This window comes from Copadichromis virginalis, linkage group LG19, assembly GCF_057382275.1.
Source record: "Copadichromis virginalis isolate Kocher_CV1m ecotype Utaka linkage group LG19, C_Virginalis_male_GT1.1, whole genome shotgun sequence".
Classification (NCBI taxonomy): domain Eukaryota; kingdom Metazoa; phylum Chordata; class Actinopteri; order Cichliformes; family Cichlidae; genus Copadichromis; species Copadichromis virginalis.
This window is the reverse complement of record NC_140636.1, coordinates 26,511,024-26,527,492: the sequence shown is the minus strand read 5'-3', so window position 1 is coordinate 26,527,492 and position 16,469 is coordinate 26,511,024. Positions and strand designations below refer to the sequence as shown.

Here is a 16,469-nt window from a genome sequence, read left to right as displayed (position 1 = left end):
AAGATGAAAAATGTCAGACTCGTTGGATTTATTAGGCCAGGGTTTTCATTTAATATTCGGCTGGCATCGACACAAAGAATCCTTAACATAAGCTAACATTTAACATAAGCTATGCAAAGATTACATCCAAATCAGTCCTGTATCACTTAGAGCAAAGGTATGTGAAGCTGGCATATTAAGTCAGTGATGTTATAGAGCTAGCTGTAATGGAATCAAATATATTTAAAGTGACACAGAAAGATTTTAATGAAAAAGAAAATCCTGCGTTCGATGCCGTTTCAGCACCACGGACAGAGACCCCTTTGTGTTTCAGCACCGTGGAGAGCGCCGTGAACGTATGAATGCAGTAGACTGGTGTGTATAATACAAAGCTAACCAGAGCGTGGAGAATGGAAAAATGAATGACGTGATGACAAACACGCATCGATATAACAGTAAGTCTAACTAAATCATCAACCCATGTCAATATCCGCTTGACAGTGTCAGGTAACATCACAGCTAAGTGTGAATAAGCATCTACTTCACGGTAATATAGGTCCAAGGCCAAGTCAGACCAAGCCTTGTTTTGAGCTGTGGTGTCTGTACGTGACGGTCTCGCTGTATGACTCACCAACTCCATCTGCAAGGTCTTGTCTTTGTCCCCCTCTGTCGGTAAGAAGGGGAACTACAGATGCTTTGGGAGAGCGGGGAGAAGCAGATCCATACGTGCGTGGTTCTTTCAAGCAGCATCGATTGGGGAGAGGAGATAATGAGGAAAACACCAGGGAGGAGGAGGAGGTGGTTTAAACAGAAGACAAGACCAAACCAAAAAACTAAAACAAGACTTCAAAACAATCAGACCTGCCTACAAGTGTGTGAAGATGTTGACATTTATGGCACATTTTCATTAGTACTTTCTACCTGTATGCAGCAATGCAAACAGGAGTAAGTTAGTATAGCAGTAAGCGAAAGCTTTAACCTTCTAGTGGAGCTACGTGACAAATAATTCACATTTATGATTTTTTTGCAAAAACACAAAGGTGGTTGAGAAAGATTCGTGAATGTACAACACATGCTTTGTCTCCTTCCGTTTAGCTCTTCTTCCACTGTCCTAAGCCATTACAGCCCTCACACTCAATAAAAAGCCTTTTCTCAAACCACACAGCAACAAAGTGCAATAACCGGTGTCTGGGTCCCATTTCTGTTAAATCAATAACCCATCGGCTGAGGGACTACACAACAACAAAACACCCAACAGGCACATCTTCACAGGAGCCATTTCCAGATGGGTTCCTTCCTTTCTCCCTGAGGTGGAGTGTGGCCACCGCACTGGCTCCATCCACCATTTCCAAAGAATTATATCCAGCGCACAATCACAAAGGAACTCCCATTCAGAGCTCCTCAAGCGTGAATAAAAAGGAAAACACAAATTATTGCATGGGTGGTTTGGCTATCTGAAAGCTGGTAAATGTACTACAGGGGACAGGTCAAAAGATCAAGTAATAAAAAGACTGTGACAGTGGTATTTTCCCTGCAACAAACCCTAAAATAAAAACATTAAATAACATTTTATGTGACCTCTGATCTGAAATTACACTATAAGTTATTATACACAAATGAGAAACTGGTAAACATGTGTAAATCTTAGGTAGGTATACGCCAGTTTTAAAATTACTGCAGATAAAATTCTATATTAAAAAAAGATATATACTGCTGTAAAGACCAAAATCCTCACCGGGTACAGATCCAGTGGCACAATTTCCTCGATTCACTACCTCTGCTAAAAAAAATAAATAAAATAAAATTCACTGTTGCGTGAATGTTGCAATCCAGAACAAATAAAATCCCATTTGGCACTATGTGAAGTGATTGGAAAAGGGATTCTCAAAGAAACAGATAGTAAAGACAGACGCAGGGGTCCAGTTTTATTGCTTCATCATTACAAGGTGATAAATTAAGACATCAAAAAACATAGAAGTCAAGTTAAAGACTGAGAACCTTCATAACAAGCTTTAAATTCTGCTTTGCACAAACAAAAATAAAGCTTGTAAAAGCAAGAAGACATCAATGACCCAAGTGTTCCAGTTTTGATTGTGAATTTTAAAAAAAAAGAGAGAAAAAAAAGAACACATCTTAGGGTAACCTGCTTTTATAACTATACTGTTATTCAACCTTGGTTTTCTGTCACTAGTGGCTCAGTTAGACAACACTGCCGACATGCCCACAGAGTACTTGAAGGTATAAAACTGTATTTTTCTTTTATGTTAACATATTTTGTCACACTAAAACAAACAAAAAGAAAAGCTCACAAAACAGGTCACAGTTTCACCGATTGCCTTAGCAGTACCAACAGGAGTAAACTGATGTAGAAGTAAAAACGGCTTTATTTATTTTAGAAGTGTGACACTTCCATGATGTGAAGAGAGGATGGAAACCAGTCACCAGAGTGTCATAGAAGGAGGAGTAGGACAATCCAATAGTGAAATCACATATTTCCTGTCACTCAGCTTTCCCATGTTTCTTACTGGTCCTTTTCGTGGTTGAGGGCCCGGTTAACAGCTGATGAAAAATACAGGGAAGGACAAAACAGAACAGAAAAAAAAAAACCAATAATATTTTATAGAAAATACATGAAAAATATAAGACTGCTGTATATGAGGATATATTCTGACAGTGTGAAACTGTGTGGTCATGCACAAGTTTGTCTGGTGTATTAATGTGTTGCTGCGATACATGCAGAGTATAAACGTGGCTGTACTTGCATGTACACTGTGAAGGGCTCACCCTCCTTTGTGACGGTCTCAGTTATGTTCTTAGCCTTGGCACTCAGATCGCTGACCATACTCTCCATGGTGGCCTGGTGTTTCAGAAAAAATGGTCTGATCACGCGCTTGTACAGGATTTCGGAGCCGTTCCACGTTACTGGAGCCATACACCATATGAGGAACAAACACTGTAAAAAGAGCAAATTTTCTGTTATAATAAAAGGGAGAGCTATACATTTTATGAATATAATATAATGAAATGATAATGAAGGGTTATACATTTGTTGATTGAAGTTCAATCAACAAATGTATACTGGGATTAAGGTTTTCAATATAAACATAGTGTTTTAATGAAGGTGAGCCAAAATCGTCATAACAATAAGACCACAGTGTTTCATCAGTATGGTGGCTTTTTGTTTCCATGATGTCATATTATTATTGTTATTATTTTTTTTGGTAAAAGCATTTCTGCATAGTGCAGTCTTTATTTAGCAGTTACACAAAATATCCACAAGAGGGTGGTGTTGGCTACTGTAAAAGAAAAGCCATCTGCCCTTATGTAATTCAAGACAGTATGACTATCTATGGCATGACAGTGTGAGCAGACTTGGGCCAGTGTCAGCTGCATACAGTGATAATGTCCAATATAACCACAAAAACCATATTAAAGTGTCAGCCTACCTTGCCAGCATAGTAAAAGGGGAACCAGAAGAGGAAGATGTCAGAGAAGAACTCAACAACGCTGAAGAGTCCGTAAACAACCCAGTAGGTGAGCCACTGTGTGTCATCCTCCTTAATATTGCTCTCGATGGCCTTAATACTGAATGGAGAGGAGAACAAGAGACTGATGAGGTCATGACATCCATGGTACATTAACATTAAAAGTCTAAACTCTAAACCTGATAAGATGATATTATGCGAATGTGACAATTAGCAGCACTGTACAACAAGAAATTCACGAAAGGAGAGGGTCAATATTCTGCAAAGCTACATGAACTATAGGGGAAAAAACCCCAAAACATTTAGAGACACTGTCTCAAGTTGCCCTTTCCCAAACACAGAGCTGGAGATGAATTCACTACTGGAAGCAGCTTCATTTAGTCCAGAATGCTGCCAGAAGCAGAAGGTACATACGATGACCACTTGAAAACCACAAATTCAACTATTATCTGTGCTTCTCTCCCATCAGTGCAAATCACTGCACATCACTTTGTATTAGAGAGCTGATAAAGACTGTTTAACTCAAATCAAATCAAATCAAATCACTTTTATTGTCACATCACATGTGCAGGTACATTGGTACAGCACATGTGAGTGAACTCCATCAGACATTTACGTTCTTACATGCAGCTCTGTTAGTTTCTACAAACATTTGTGGCTGTAGTACAGGTGGTCTCATGGGGACATGCATGATGTGAGTTGGTGAGCTGAAAGTTGGTCAACAGTATGAATATCAGAATTTATGCCAATATGTACACTGAATGAGTTACTGCCCACCGTATCATCCCACACCAAAATTCTTCTATGTAAAAATAAATTCTTTAGCAAAGTTAGACAAACCTATTTTCCAATGTAGCCTTTTTTAGTAAAGCTTTTTCTTTTCCCGCATTATTGTCTTATTGAGCTTCAGTTACACAAAGAAACAATCCTGTAGGAAAGAAAATCAGATAGAAAAACCTAATTTTACAGCCAGTAAGAAGTAAAGAAATTACAATGCCCCATACATGCTTCAACATAGACACAAGCATGCAAGCAATGCATGTTTACACTGATTTAATCTAACCCAGCCATCAGCGTCGCCTGCAGAACAGCAACCGGTGCCTTATGCGCTGGTCATGAATCAAACATTTCATTTGGGGTTTAAATGTTTGATTTTTGGGTGGGGGGAAATGTTACGATTCGATGTTGTCAGTGTTTTGTTGTAGGCGTGACTGTTATGTGTTTCCTGTTTTACTTTGAAGGTCTGTCTTATCTCAGTGTGTTCAGTTTACGCTTCCTTGTCTCGTCAGTTCTGATTTGCCCCAGCTGTGTTTCCCTCCTGTTGTCCATTCCCTGATTGCTCCCTCTATGTATTTAAGTAAAAAGTAAGTAAGTAAAATTTATTTATATAGCGCTTTTCACAGATAAAAATCACAAAGTGCTTTACGACACAGAAAATGGGAATATAAAAACAATATAACAGTAAATAAAACAATGTAAAACAATAAAACTATAAAAACAGCATAAGAAGAAATTAATCAAATGCTTTTCTAAATAAAAATTTAAGCCCTGTGTTTCAGTTTGTCAAGGTCGCGATCTCCCCCGTGTTGTAAATAGTTGTCGTATATAGATGTAAATAGTTGTCGATACTTTTTCTCACTGCAGCAGCTTAGTAGGCGTGAGAAGCCATTTTTCCTTGAGAGCAGGGAGTGTGGGGGCATTTCTCCTTATTTTTCTTTTTCTTATGTTGCACGCCAGTTTTCCCTGGGCTGGGGTGTAACACTTTTCATAATAACACTGAAAGAATAGGAAATGGTCAGCAATCTCTAAAAGTCTGTTAAATACAAGAGGCAAAATAGACTTTTGTCATGTTCTTTTTTTCATGTAACGGCAGGTAAAGCACTAGTCTTATCAAGGATATTTAATGATTAACAATGCAGCATGCCACTAAAACACATCAGTAACACAGATATAAACTGGTATTATCAGACTGACTACCTTGAAAAAGCCATAATTAGTATTAGTAATAGCAGTCTTGGGTTGGGCTGACATTGAACTTTGGATTCTAAAAGAAGTGTTCATATATTAGAGTGGACATTTTTTTTGAACAGATGTCATACATACGAGAAATATGCTGGATAGACAAATCCAATCAGGTTGCAGAGTAGTGAGGCTCCATATCCAAACAGAAGATATATCGCAACAAAACTCAGGAATCCTGCAGAGAGAGAAACACGAGAGGCGGCAGTGAGCTGAGAGCAGACGGCGCGACAGGGAGGGGAGTGTGAGGTTATCCAGTTACTTTACAAACACTTCTAATGTCAAGCTACATTACTGTGTGTCTCACAGCAGGATATGAGGAAAACACAGTACCAGGATCAGGAGGAGCACTGAACACACACCAAACACTGATATTAATGCAGCCAAAACAAGAGTGGATTTTTTTAAAATACATTTCAAAGCTCATTAAGCCACATGAAAGTATAAACTTCAAGCCTACACACCTCAGGCATGATAGACTCCACAACACCACAGGTTTTATGCAACTTAAAATAATATGTTTATGATAGTGTGTAGTATGTGAAACTACAATTCAATCACTATCTTAAAAACATGACTTCCCAATTCAGTGTGTATACTTTGTGTCTAAGGAAACAGACTGACTTTGAGTGGAAATGACTCAAGTTCCTTATTTATTGACTGGCACGAAATTACTCTCTGCCATGCTAAAAAGTAAATACGGTATATGGATAATATAATATGGTCTAGAACACAGCATTAAGGCATGATATAGCCATGAATAAAGATAATAAACATGTAACTGAAAAACCAGAAATACTACAGAACTGCCAACTGGTAACTTTGAATTCAATTAACAAACAGCAGATACACACTACAGTTTAGCATGCAAAGGTTTACCTACCAATTTCTGTCACATACTCAAGATTTTCCCAATAATATTTCTTCAGCTTTTTTAACACTGAGTTTTAAATAACATCTTATCAAAATTTCGTAGGAACTCTATTCATGTAAACCTGAAAAAACAAGCCAAGTGGGGTCACCTCTCATCCCTGTAACATATTTATATGTGCACTTGCAATATTTTTAATCATAAAAATATTTGCTACCACAAAATTGTCAAGAAAACAAACGAGGAATATTGGGACACTGCTTGTAGCCCAGTTACTGCTTACTAAATACATTAATAATACTATATCCCTGCTACGGATCTCTGCGGGGATGAACGGGTGGTAGCTTTCAGAGGCAGGTGGAGTTTCCAGCAATGCAGAGTTGATTAACACACAGAGAGTCAGTATAAAATGTAACTAAGGTGACTCCGTTGCGAGTTGATGTAAAACAGAACAAAAACAAATATTGTGTAATCTCCAAGGTACTGTAGATGTCAGTACTTCAATATACTATTAAAATTTATGCAAAACTCAACTGTTCATTTAAATTCAGCTAATATAAAAGGTCATACATTATCAAAAGCACTAAAAGCATATGATCCTGTTGTAACCATTGCCTGCTCTTTACATCTCATTTGTTTGTCACAGCTCATATACAAATATCTGTGCTGATCCCAGCCTATCCAGCTCACGCCCTGTCTCTCTCTCTCTCCCTAATGAAGACCAAACTGGAAGAACCGGTTGACAGCGAAGACCCCAGGCTAGGTTACAGACAATGGCCAGTGTAAATAAACACACCAGCTGCAGCACAAAGCACTAACAGCATATGGTAATTTTCAAACCAATGTGCCATCAATAAAGAAAATGCTTTTTTTCCCCACTAGATTTTGACAGCTTACATAGAGTCATTACTTCATAACCCTGAAATGTAGTAGTTAAGAAACTGGATAAATAATGAAACCACAACTGTTTGATTTTTATTATAGCAGTAAATAATAGGACAAAGAAACTCATGGATTTCTCTTAGACCATGATTGTGTATCTATATTCATTAACATCTTTGTTGTGGAACAACTGAAAATGTGCACAGAAGTCATTACATAGATGTGTGATCTTGTGATGAATGACTCAAAAGTCTTTTTTACATAATTTTTGAAGGTCAGCTAAAAATCCAGTTTGACTTAATTTCAAATGATGACAAAGACCCATTGTTATGAGTACAGTGGGTGAGGGGTGGAAGTTGACTTTAAAAATGTGACGTTTATGCACAACTACTAACACCCAGTCAACTGGCTGCACACAGCTGACTTGAGGCATCTCTACTCCAGTCAGCACATTAGTATTCACACTTCAGAGTGTTGCAGGAGTCAGCATGAACTTGAGATGTCTCTCAGCTAAACAGCACACAGTTGCAAAGCTTGGTTCTTGAACTAGCTCAGATCAAAGTGAAGTCCAGTACATTAAAGTGAGCAATCAGAAAAGAATTTATTGTACTCAAGTGTTTTTCAGTGTACAACACATTTTTACCCCAAAATGTGGACGTAATATCAAGTAAGCATTATAACGGCACTTACAAATTGGCCAGATGCTAAGCAGATATTTCTGCAAACAGGACAGTGCATGGTATAATTTGGCTGCTCTGTACGGTTCTATTAATTAATTATAGGGTAGAGACAGGTAGAAGTGTTTACATACAGTCCAGAGTATTTGTTTTGCAATTCAGTCTGCTGGAGGGTGTGGGAAAACAAAACAAAACATGGATGTACTTGCATGTAGATCTAAAACAGAAAGACTGACTGACAGCAACTGTCTGTGCAAGCGGTTGTTTTATCAATCTTTTGAGAGCAACTGTGTAACTGGAATCATTCTGAAGTACTTGAGATAGACGGTGTTCAACATCAAGTTGAGTACAAAATCGCCTTACTTATACTACTGGCTTTTTGCACACACACACACATATATGTATATATATATATATGAAAATATAAGCCCATACAACAACAGCAGGCATGCCCAACATGGTTCTTACTAAGGCTTACTGCCACGTGTTTAATGCTTAACCACTTCCAGTAAAACCCAAAAAAGTCTACAAAAAAAGCTTGTGCTTAATATCTCATTTGATTGCAATGTTTGGCTTTTCTATGCTACACGTGTGTATAGATCTGAAATGTTGCGTCTAATTTTTTTTTTTTTTTTACATTAATGAAAAAGTATGACATGTTTTGTTTTGTGTATACACATATATAAAAGCCATAGTTCTTTTGAAGGATCCTTCCCAAAATATGTAGTATTTGTTACATAAAAATAAATCTGCTGATGAAATATTGGTGATAGAGATTTTTAAACCTTCAATTATCAACATTAGTCACCAAATGTACTTTTTTAAAGTCATCTTTGTATTTTTACTTATGTTGGAGTACTGTTTGTTAGAACTTCTTATCTTTGCCTGTATTCAGGTTTTAGTATGTAGTATTCAAACAACGCACTTCACATACAGTACTAAAGATTCTCATCCTTTGCGACCTTGAAATTGGTTATCCTGAAGGCATGCCATTGTTCTGCCATGAACAGACAACCGTTTTTGATCAATTGAGAGTAAAGACAGTGAGTTTGAATGTAGGTCACCCTGGTGTTTCCTGTAGCTGAGTGGCATCCTAAGCACAACCTTGCCTGAGGTGTCTGACATTTATTGACTTTAACTGTGCAAACTGACTACAAAGTAGTGTCAAAACAAAACTGCTAAGGAGTATGGGGCGCTGTTTGCAATAAAGGAGTGGATCTGTTTGCAGCTGTATAACCAGTCACCCTAGAATCTCCCTCCATTTCTGACCCTGGATATTTCAGGACATGATAAAAATACCCCTGAGATCAGCTGGTGGTGGATCTCAAATATTAGAAGCAGTTCATTCAGCAGCAACGCTTCGAAATAGATTTGTGTGTGTACATATAGGTGTGTGTGTGTTTGTACTTTTAAACCAGGTCAAACGCAGTAGTGAAGCATTAGGGCCTGAGCTGGATGAACTTTGGTATTCTTGCATGAGAGAGAAATAAAATGAGCAAGCTAACAGAGAGAGGGAGGATATGAAACATCTACTACTCACGAACACTGCAACCACAACTGTGTGCCAGTTTCCGTTTGAGTGACAGCTTACCAGCTAAAAAGCTAACGTTGGCATACTTGTTTAACACGAATATTGTGCCAAGTATTGGAGGAGAGGGGTAACTCCTAAGCAAAAGTTAATAAACACCTCCAGTGTTTTAAAGTACATTTGTGTAGCTAGCTGTTCGTTTATTCTCGTGAGCTGTTAACATACCCAAGGCGATATACTCTCTCTTCACTCCCGTTTTTTGCTCCAGTGTTGCCAACTGATCAGTCACAAAGTTCTTCTCATGGAGCAGAGTCACGAAGCGCTCCTTAAAGTGACTCATTTTCGGGCCTTCCCGAGCCTGCGACCGAAACAAAACCGTACAGAAGACAAAACAAATGTTACATGACCCCAAATTCGAGGAGTTTACAAGAAAACGGGCGGTTTACTTACTAACCTTTGCTTGATAACTTGCCCAAAAACTTGCCGCTGTGAGGGTGTCCGATGACTCCACCGGGCTGTGGTGGCAGAGGGGAGGAGCCTGGATGTGTCTGACCAATCACAAAGCTCGACTGACAAAAGCTGGCCGCTACAGTTGATGAAATAAACGGTTTGTGCTGCCCACGTTTGAAGAAGCTCAGTCATTTGGAGGTCCAGGAAACATTGCTAGTCTGTTGGGCCGTTAGTGAGTTAATAATCTGTTAAATTATGTGACCCCATCTTTATATTTTCTTTTTCCTATGTATGAAAGTTGCTAATATGTAAGGAATGTTTATTCTCTGAATGTGTAATATATGGTGCATTTTGTTTAAATGTTAATTTTACTAATAAAAAAAAGAAGTCTGTTGAGCCGCTATCATCCTTAAAATGCTTTAATTTCCCCACACATCCACTTCTGCAGTTACACCGGATGAATTTAATATTTGACTTACAAGGCTTGACTGTTTACTAAGTTTTATCAGTGTGTATCTATGCACACTAATAAACAGTGTTGGGAAGGTTACTTTTAAAATGTATTCCACTACAGATTACAAAATACATGCCCCAAAATGTATTTTGTAACGTATTCCGTTACGTTACTCAATGAGAGAAACGTATTCTGAATACTTTGGATTACTTAATATATTATCATGCTTTTTACAACTACATGACTGTACTATTGCTGTGTGATTTATTACTATTACTTAAGGTCCGCGGCTCCGAACCGTAGTAAAGGGACCTCTGGCTAATATGTCAGGTTTGTGTCCGGCTCATAGCTGAAAACTAGCTTTACCTTGTTGTCTGGGTCAACTTTGCTAGCGAGAGACAGAGAGAGGCGTTGAAAGGCTGCTCCAACGGAACTTATTGTTTCGGAGGAAAACACAAACACGGTGTACAGTCGAGTCTTAATAGCTTACTTACAACTGGGCTCGTCAGGCACTCTTTTTGGCTGCAGTGGTTATTATTATATTTACATGGTTCCAGCTCCCGTTTCTGCTCAATGACAGCTCTACTTTTCCACTCTCCTTTTTCTCACAGACACATAACGGGTATGGCAGTCCATTCTCCCTGCAGCACGGACTACACTGCCCACATTCTTTAGGGCTATGCCTGTAGCATTCTGCCTATTAGCTTAGCACAACAACAACAACAACAACAACAACAACAAAAAGGCCTCTCTCACCCAGGAAACACACAGTCGCAGAGAGGGCAAGCGTCACCCTGTAACCATGGTAACCGTAACGCTGCCTCCTGGAACAACAGAACATCACAGCTGTCAAACAAAACCCAAACAGTCCTGACCCGCCACAACATGAAACAGGAAAAATACCGCTGTGTAATCCATTTATTTCAACAAAGTAACTGTATTCTAAATACCACCTTTTTAAACGGTAACTGTAACGGAGTACAGTTACTCATATTTTGTATTTTAAATACGTAACGGCGATACATGTATTCCGTTACTCCCCAACACTGCTAATAAACGTACTAATTCTCGATCGTAGCGGCCTATGACTTTAACTGTTGTTTGGACAGTACACTTGTCCAGGCAGGTAAGAATTTTTAAGAAAAACCTGGGAAATCTGCATGAGGTGTTTACATTTCTATCAGAAAACGTCTCTCTGTTGCTAACCAGAATATACTAAAAAGCTGTATGTATAAAAAGTTCTTGCAATGTAAGAAAGAGTAAGGCCAGTCACTGTCAGTGGTAGCAGTGAAGTTGCCCTTCAACTGAAAGCAAATACAAACACATTTTCTCAGAAGAGGTTTTATTGAAACAAAAAGAAACACATACTCTTGTGTCACCAGTGCACATTAAAGGAATGTTAATTACACATAAGCATATATTACATAGATGTGCACTCTTCAAACAATTTATTAGGTACATCTTGGTAATGCTGGGCTGGACCGCTTTTTGCCTTCAGCATTGCCTTAATTCTTTGTGAATTAGATTCAAAAAGGTGCTGGAAACATTCCTTAGAGATTTTTCTTCATATTGGCATGATAACATCACACAGTTGCGCTCACGTTTTCATTCAAACTTTGACCACGTGGCAAAGGTGCTCTTCTGGACTGAGATCTGGTGATTGGGGAGGTCATTTGAATACAGCCCCCCGCCCAGTCTCCTACTGCGCAATTTCTGTGAAAAATGTAGCCTCAGTTTAAAGTTCTTAGCTGAGAGGAGTGACACCCAGTGTGGTCATCTGACGCTGTAGCCCATCTGCATCAAGGTCTGATGTGTTTTTAGTTCAGAGATGCTCTTTTGCATACCTTGTTTATAACAAGTGGTCACTGTTTCCCTCTCAGCTCGAAGTACTCTGTTGTACCTAATAAAGTGGTTGCTGAATCTTGCTAGCATGACTTTACTGGACTACACAGTAATTGGTGCTATGTTCTCAGTTTGTATATTTTTTTTGTGTGTTTTCTGATGCATATAGTTGCATAATTGTGTCATTTCAAGGTTTTTATTCAGTAATCACAGAGATGAAGTGATGTACTAGCCTTTTGCAAGGATGAGTCAGTTAAAATGCCTTAACGGTTTTTAAAAATGCATTAAGAACAGTAAGAGTGATGCTCCTGATGTGAGAATTACACCAAAGTGATTGAGAACAACTTTAATATCTCAGTGTTGACTCTTGATTCCAGTAGCTTATGACAATAAAAGTTGTATGTAGAGTGTACTTGTCTAGGCAGGTCTTGATTCTTAGGAAAAAGGGTGTTTATGCAACATTGAAATCTTGTGATTTCAATGTTGGCAACCAAGATATATTAAAAACCTGCAATAAGCTGTTGAAGTGAAAGAAAACTTTTAAAAAGCGTTTGAAACTTTTATATAATAAAAACCAGTCGTGTTTTTTATAAAAGAAAATAATTATTGTAACAGTGGAAGTAGCCACTGCCTGCAGCCTCGCAGCTTTACATTTGTGTAACAAAAACCACCTCACCCATGGATTTCTGTGTGTTTACAAGGTGAGTCACAGCAATCTGAGTAGACAAAACCTTACAGCAAACAACCAAAGTACAAAAATAATAAAGATGTGGGGACCAACATATGCCAAGAAAATATCACTCGTATCATTATTGTACATCACTGGCACTGGTTGAACTGTTGATACAAGCCAGTGTGGAACTGTGCTTTCATGTGTGTATGTCAAATTCTGACCAAACTATCCGAATATCACAGGAGAAATCGAGACTTATTATACCAGCAAACATTTTCCAATCCTATTTTGTTTAGTTTTGGTGAATTATAGTTTGTTTCCTGTTCTTACCTGACAGGAGATGCATCCTGTGTGGCCTTCCACTGCTGCAGTCTATCTGGTTCAAGGTTTGAAGGATCGCTTCCGCATTACTTAGTTGTAATGAATGATTATTTGAATTATTGTTGCTTTCCTATCCTATTCTCCTTTGAACTCTGGTATCAAAAAACTCCCAAAAAAACATGCAAATAAAGAAAACAAACACATTGATACTGCCTTCCTTGGCCATTTTCTCTTTTTCAGATCATAAGATGATTGTCTGTAAACCCTAGAAATTTCTTTGTGGGAAACAGAACAAACAGCTGGCACAAACAACTGTGTCAAATTCAAAGTCACTTAAATCACCTGATTTAACTGCTGCTCAGTTTGAAGTTCAGCAGATCATCTTGAACATGACTACGTGCCTAAATACAGTGAGTAGCTGCCATCATTGTGTCTTGAGAGATTTGTGTTATGCTGTGGCATCCAGTGTACTTAATAAAATGGCCAGTGCTTTTTTGAATTCTGTTCATATGGGTTTTCATTGCATGTGCAAAAATATAGTCCAACATGGTTACAAAAATTTCATTTGAAATTGCTGTTCCTGATCTTTGTCTCCGTCTCCGTCTTCATCTTCATCATTTCTTTCAAATGGTTTCCATCTATTTCTGGATCCACCTTCAGCTCAGATTTGCCTTTACTCTGAACTCACTCACATTAGTTTCATCACATCAGTAGCAACAAAATGCAACAATTTTAGAGATGTTTGTTCAAGAAATAATGGTTATCAATAATGATTGATAAGCTGTGTTGAAATTCTGCCTTCAGTGGTTATCATTATACATCACAATGGGAAAACTACAAAAAATGTGTTTGGCTGCAAGAGAAGATGTTCAGAGTTTTGCAGAAAAGTTTTACCAACCAGTTTCTTGACTCATTAAATTTGGTTTATAGAATGAGATGTAATACTGGGATTTTGACATGATATTAATGACTAATGGTAATCTAGGAGCCACTGAAAACTCATACATGAACATTTAAAGCTTGGAACACTGTTGTTGCGATACAATCTTGGTCTCTGCAGTGTTTCTAACGTCACGGATGAAGCACCAAGATTAACTGATACACATGATCATGGACATTTACCAAGAGTTGTTGTGAATTTGGATTGTCAGCAGAGGGTAGTCTGCGACTATCTATGGTTGAAAAGACCTTCCTTGGCTTCCTTGGGTAATCTTGCAAAGATAAGAAAGCCACAGGCATGGAAGTGGGAAGTCACATTTCTGCATATTCAGTCCACAGGGATATGCAGAGTTATCTTACACCCCCCTCTCTCAGTTTCACGGGGACAGATGTGCCCAAATGCATTTTGCATGATTTTATGCATCACTGATCTTTGGAGTTTAAGTTCTCCTGTATTTGCTGACTCTTGGTGTTCGCTCGCTCTGTGGTAGAGTATCACTTCCTGTTCCTGCTCAAACACAGTGGTGTTTCTGAGTAGCTTATTTGCTTAGCGATTTAATTAACAACTTTTAAATACATTCTTCTTTCATAGTATAATCTTCACGTGCTTCATCCGAAGCACACTTTCTGTGTACTCACTACCTAATTTATAGCCAAAGTATTCACTCACTGTCTCTGTACTGTCTCGCTAGCCTAGCTTAGCTCGTAGCCGACTCATTAGCACCATGGCTACTTCACCTGTCCCTCCTGCACTTTCTTGCTCATTGTGTCAGATGTTTAGTTACTCCTCGGCCTCCTTTAGCAGTAATGATATCTGTAACAAATGTAGCATATTTGCAGCGCTGGAGGCCAGGATTACTGAATTGGAGACTCGGCTTCGCACCCTTCATTCACCCGCAGCTAGCCAGGCCCCTGTAGCTGGTGCAGCCGAAAATAGCGTAGGCCCCGCTAGCTGTTCCCCGGCAGGTCCCAAGCAGCTGGGGAATCAGGGAGGCTGGGTCACGGTGAGGAGGAAGCATAGTCCTAAACAGAAGCCCCAGGTACACCACCAACCCGTTCATGTGTCTAACCGTTTTTCCCCACTCGGCGACACACCCGCCGGGGGTCAAACTCTGGTAATTGGCGATTCTGTTCTCAGACATGTGAAGCTAGAGACACCGGCAACCATAGTCAATTGTCTTCCAGGGGCCAGAGCAGGCGACATTGAAGGAAATTTAAAACTGCTGGCTAAGGGTAAACGTAAATTCAGTAAAATCATAATTCACGTCGGCAGTAATGACACCCGGTTACGCCAATCGGAGGTCACTAAAATCAATATTGAATCGGTGTGCAACTTTGCCAAAACAATGTCGGACTCTGTAGTTTTCTCTGGTCCCCTCCCCAATCAGACCAGGAGTGACATGTTTAGCCGCATGTTCTCCTTAAATTGCTGGCTGTCTGAGTCAGAGGTGGGACCAAGTCATTGTTTTGCAAGTCTCAAGTAAGTCTCAAGTCTTTATCCTCAAGTCTCAAGTCAAGTCTCAAGTAATGTCAGGCAAGTCAGAGTCGAGTCTCAAGTCACTGGTGTAAAAGTCCAAGTAAAGTCACAAGTCTGAAATTTTGAATTTCAAGTCCTTTCGAGTCTTTAAAAAAAAAACGAAAAAAAGCATGTTGCAGTTATATGCTAAATGTAAATATTAGACCATGTAATTTTTAAATCTGTGTTTTTCTCAACACATGACAAAATAGTGAACTTAGAAAATATACACAAATTGTGAAATTGCACCTCTTTAAAATGCAGCTCAATTAAACCTAGCTCCAAGAATAATTTTCACCAACAGTTCTGAGATAAGCTGCATGTTATTCTTGGATGCGCTTGTAGGACCGGCTTTAAAATCGCATGACAAAAATATCATACATAAATAAATGATATTTAAAAAAAAATATAATTAAAAAAAAAACTGCATCACCAACGTAGCCTGGAAAACATTTGCTAGTTAGATGAAGTCAGCTATCTCATCGTAGCATATTTATATGCATATTTATAATTATACGCTTCTTGGAGTGAGTGCATACACTCATGAAGTTTAGTAACTTCCGGTCACTGCAACAAGCCCAGGTACAGTTTACCGACGGATGGGTACAGGACCTTGAAATGCACCGTGTAGAAAGTAAAGACCATCATACGTATCATAAGTTTACCAGTCTCACAAATCGTCGTCATAAATACACATTCGTTAACCGTTTATTAATAGGACCTTTGAGCTCAACGGTAGTTAATTAGCAGTGGAAATAATTTCTGGTAGCATCACAGAAATGTAGCAGTGACAATAATACTGTATGCTGTAATCGTACTGGGCAATTAGTGAT

General features: G+C 38.7%; 1 protein-coding gene across 2 annotated transcripts; it reads right to left on the bottom strand.

The window, feature by feature from the left end:
- Nucleotides 1–1,891: 1,891 nt before the first annotated feature.
- LOC146686268 (receptor expression-enhancing protein 5) lies at nucleotides 1,892–10,109 on the bottom strand. Of its 2 annotated transcripts, none has more exons than XM_085440604.1 (6): nucleotides 9,896–10,109; nucleotides 9,667–9,799; nucleotides 5,568–5,661; nucleotides 3,426–3,564; nucleotides 2,742–2,932; nucleotides 1,892–2,538 (listed from the first exon to the last, which is right to left on the bottom strand). In XM_085440604.1, exons 2-6 carry the CDS (start codon nucleotides 9,779–9,781, stop codon nucleotides 2,532–2,534), a joined length of 546 nt encoding a protein of 181 aa, XP_085296730.1. In that variant the 5' UTR covers nucleotides 9,782–9,799; nucleotides 9,896–10,109; the 3' UTR covers nucleotides 1,892–2,531. The 2 variants fall into 2 exon arrangements, with proteins under 2 accessions (XP_085296730.1, XP_085296729.1); XM_085440603.1 differs by having other exon boundaries at nucleotides 2,764–2,932.
- Nucleotides 10,110–16,469: the final 6,360 nt, after the last annotated feature.

What these genes read in the sequence shown, in the direction of transcription:
- LOC146686268 (XM_085440603.1), bottom strand. Translation starts at nt 9,781, where the DNA reads ATGAGTCACTTTAAGGAGCGCTTCGTGACTCTGCTCCATGAGAAGAAC. An exon ending in GAGAGAGTATATCGCCTTGG is followed by an intron (nt 5,662 to 9,666) that starts GTATGTTAACAG and finishes CTCTCTCTGCAG; the next exon opens with GATTCCTGAGTTTTGTTGCG. An exon ending in GTCTATCCAGCATATTTCTC is followed by an intron (nt 3,565 to 5,567) that starts GTATGTATGACA and finishes CTCTCCATTCAG; the next exon opens with TATTAAGGCCATCGAGAGCA.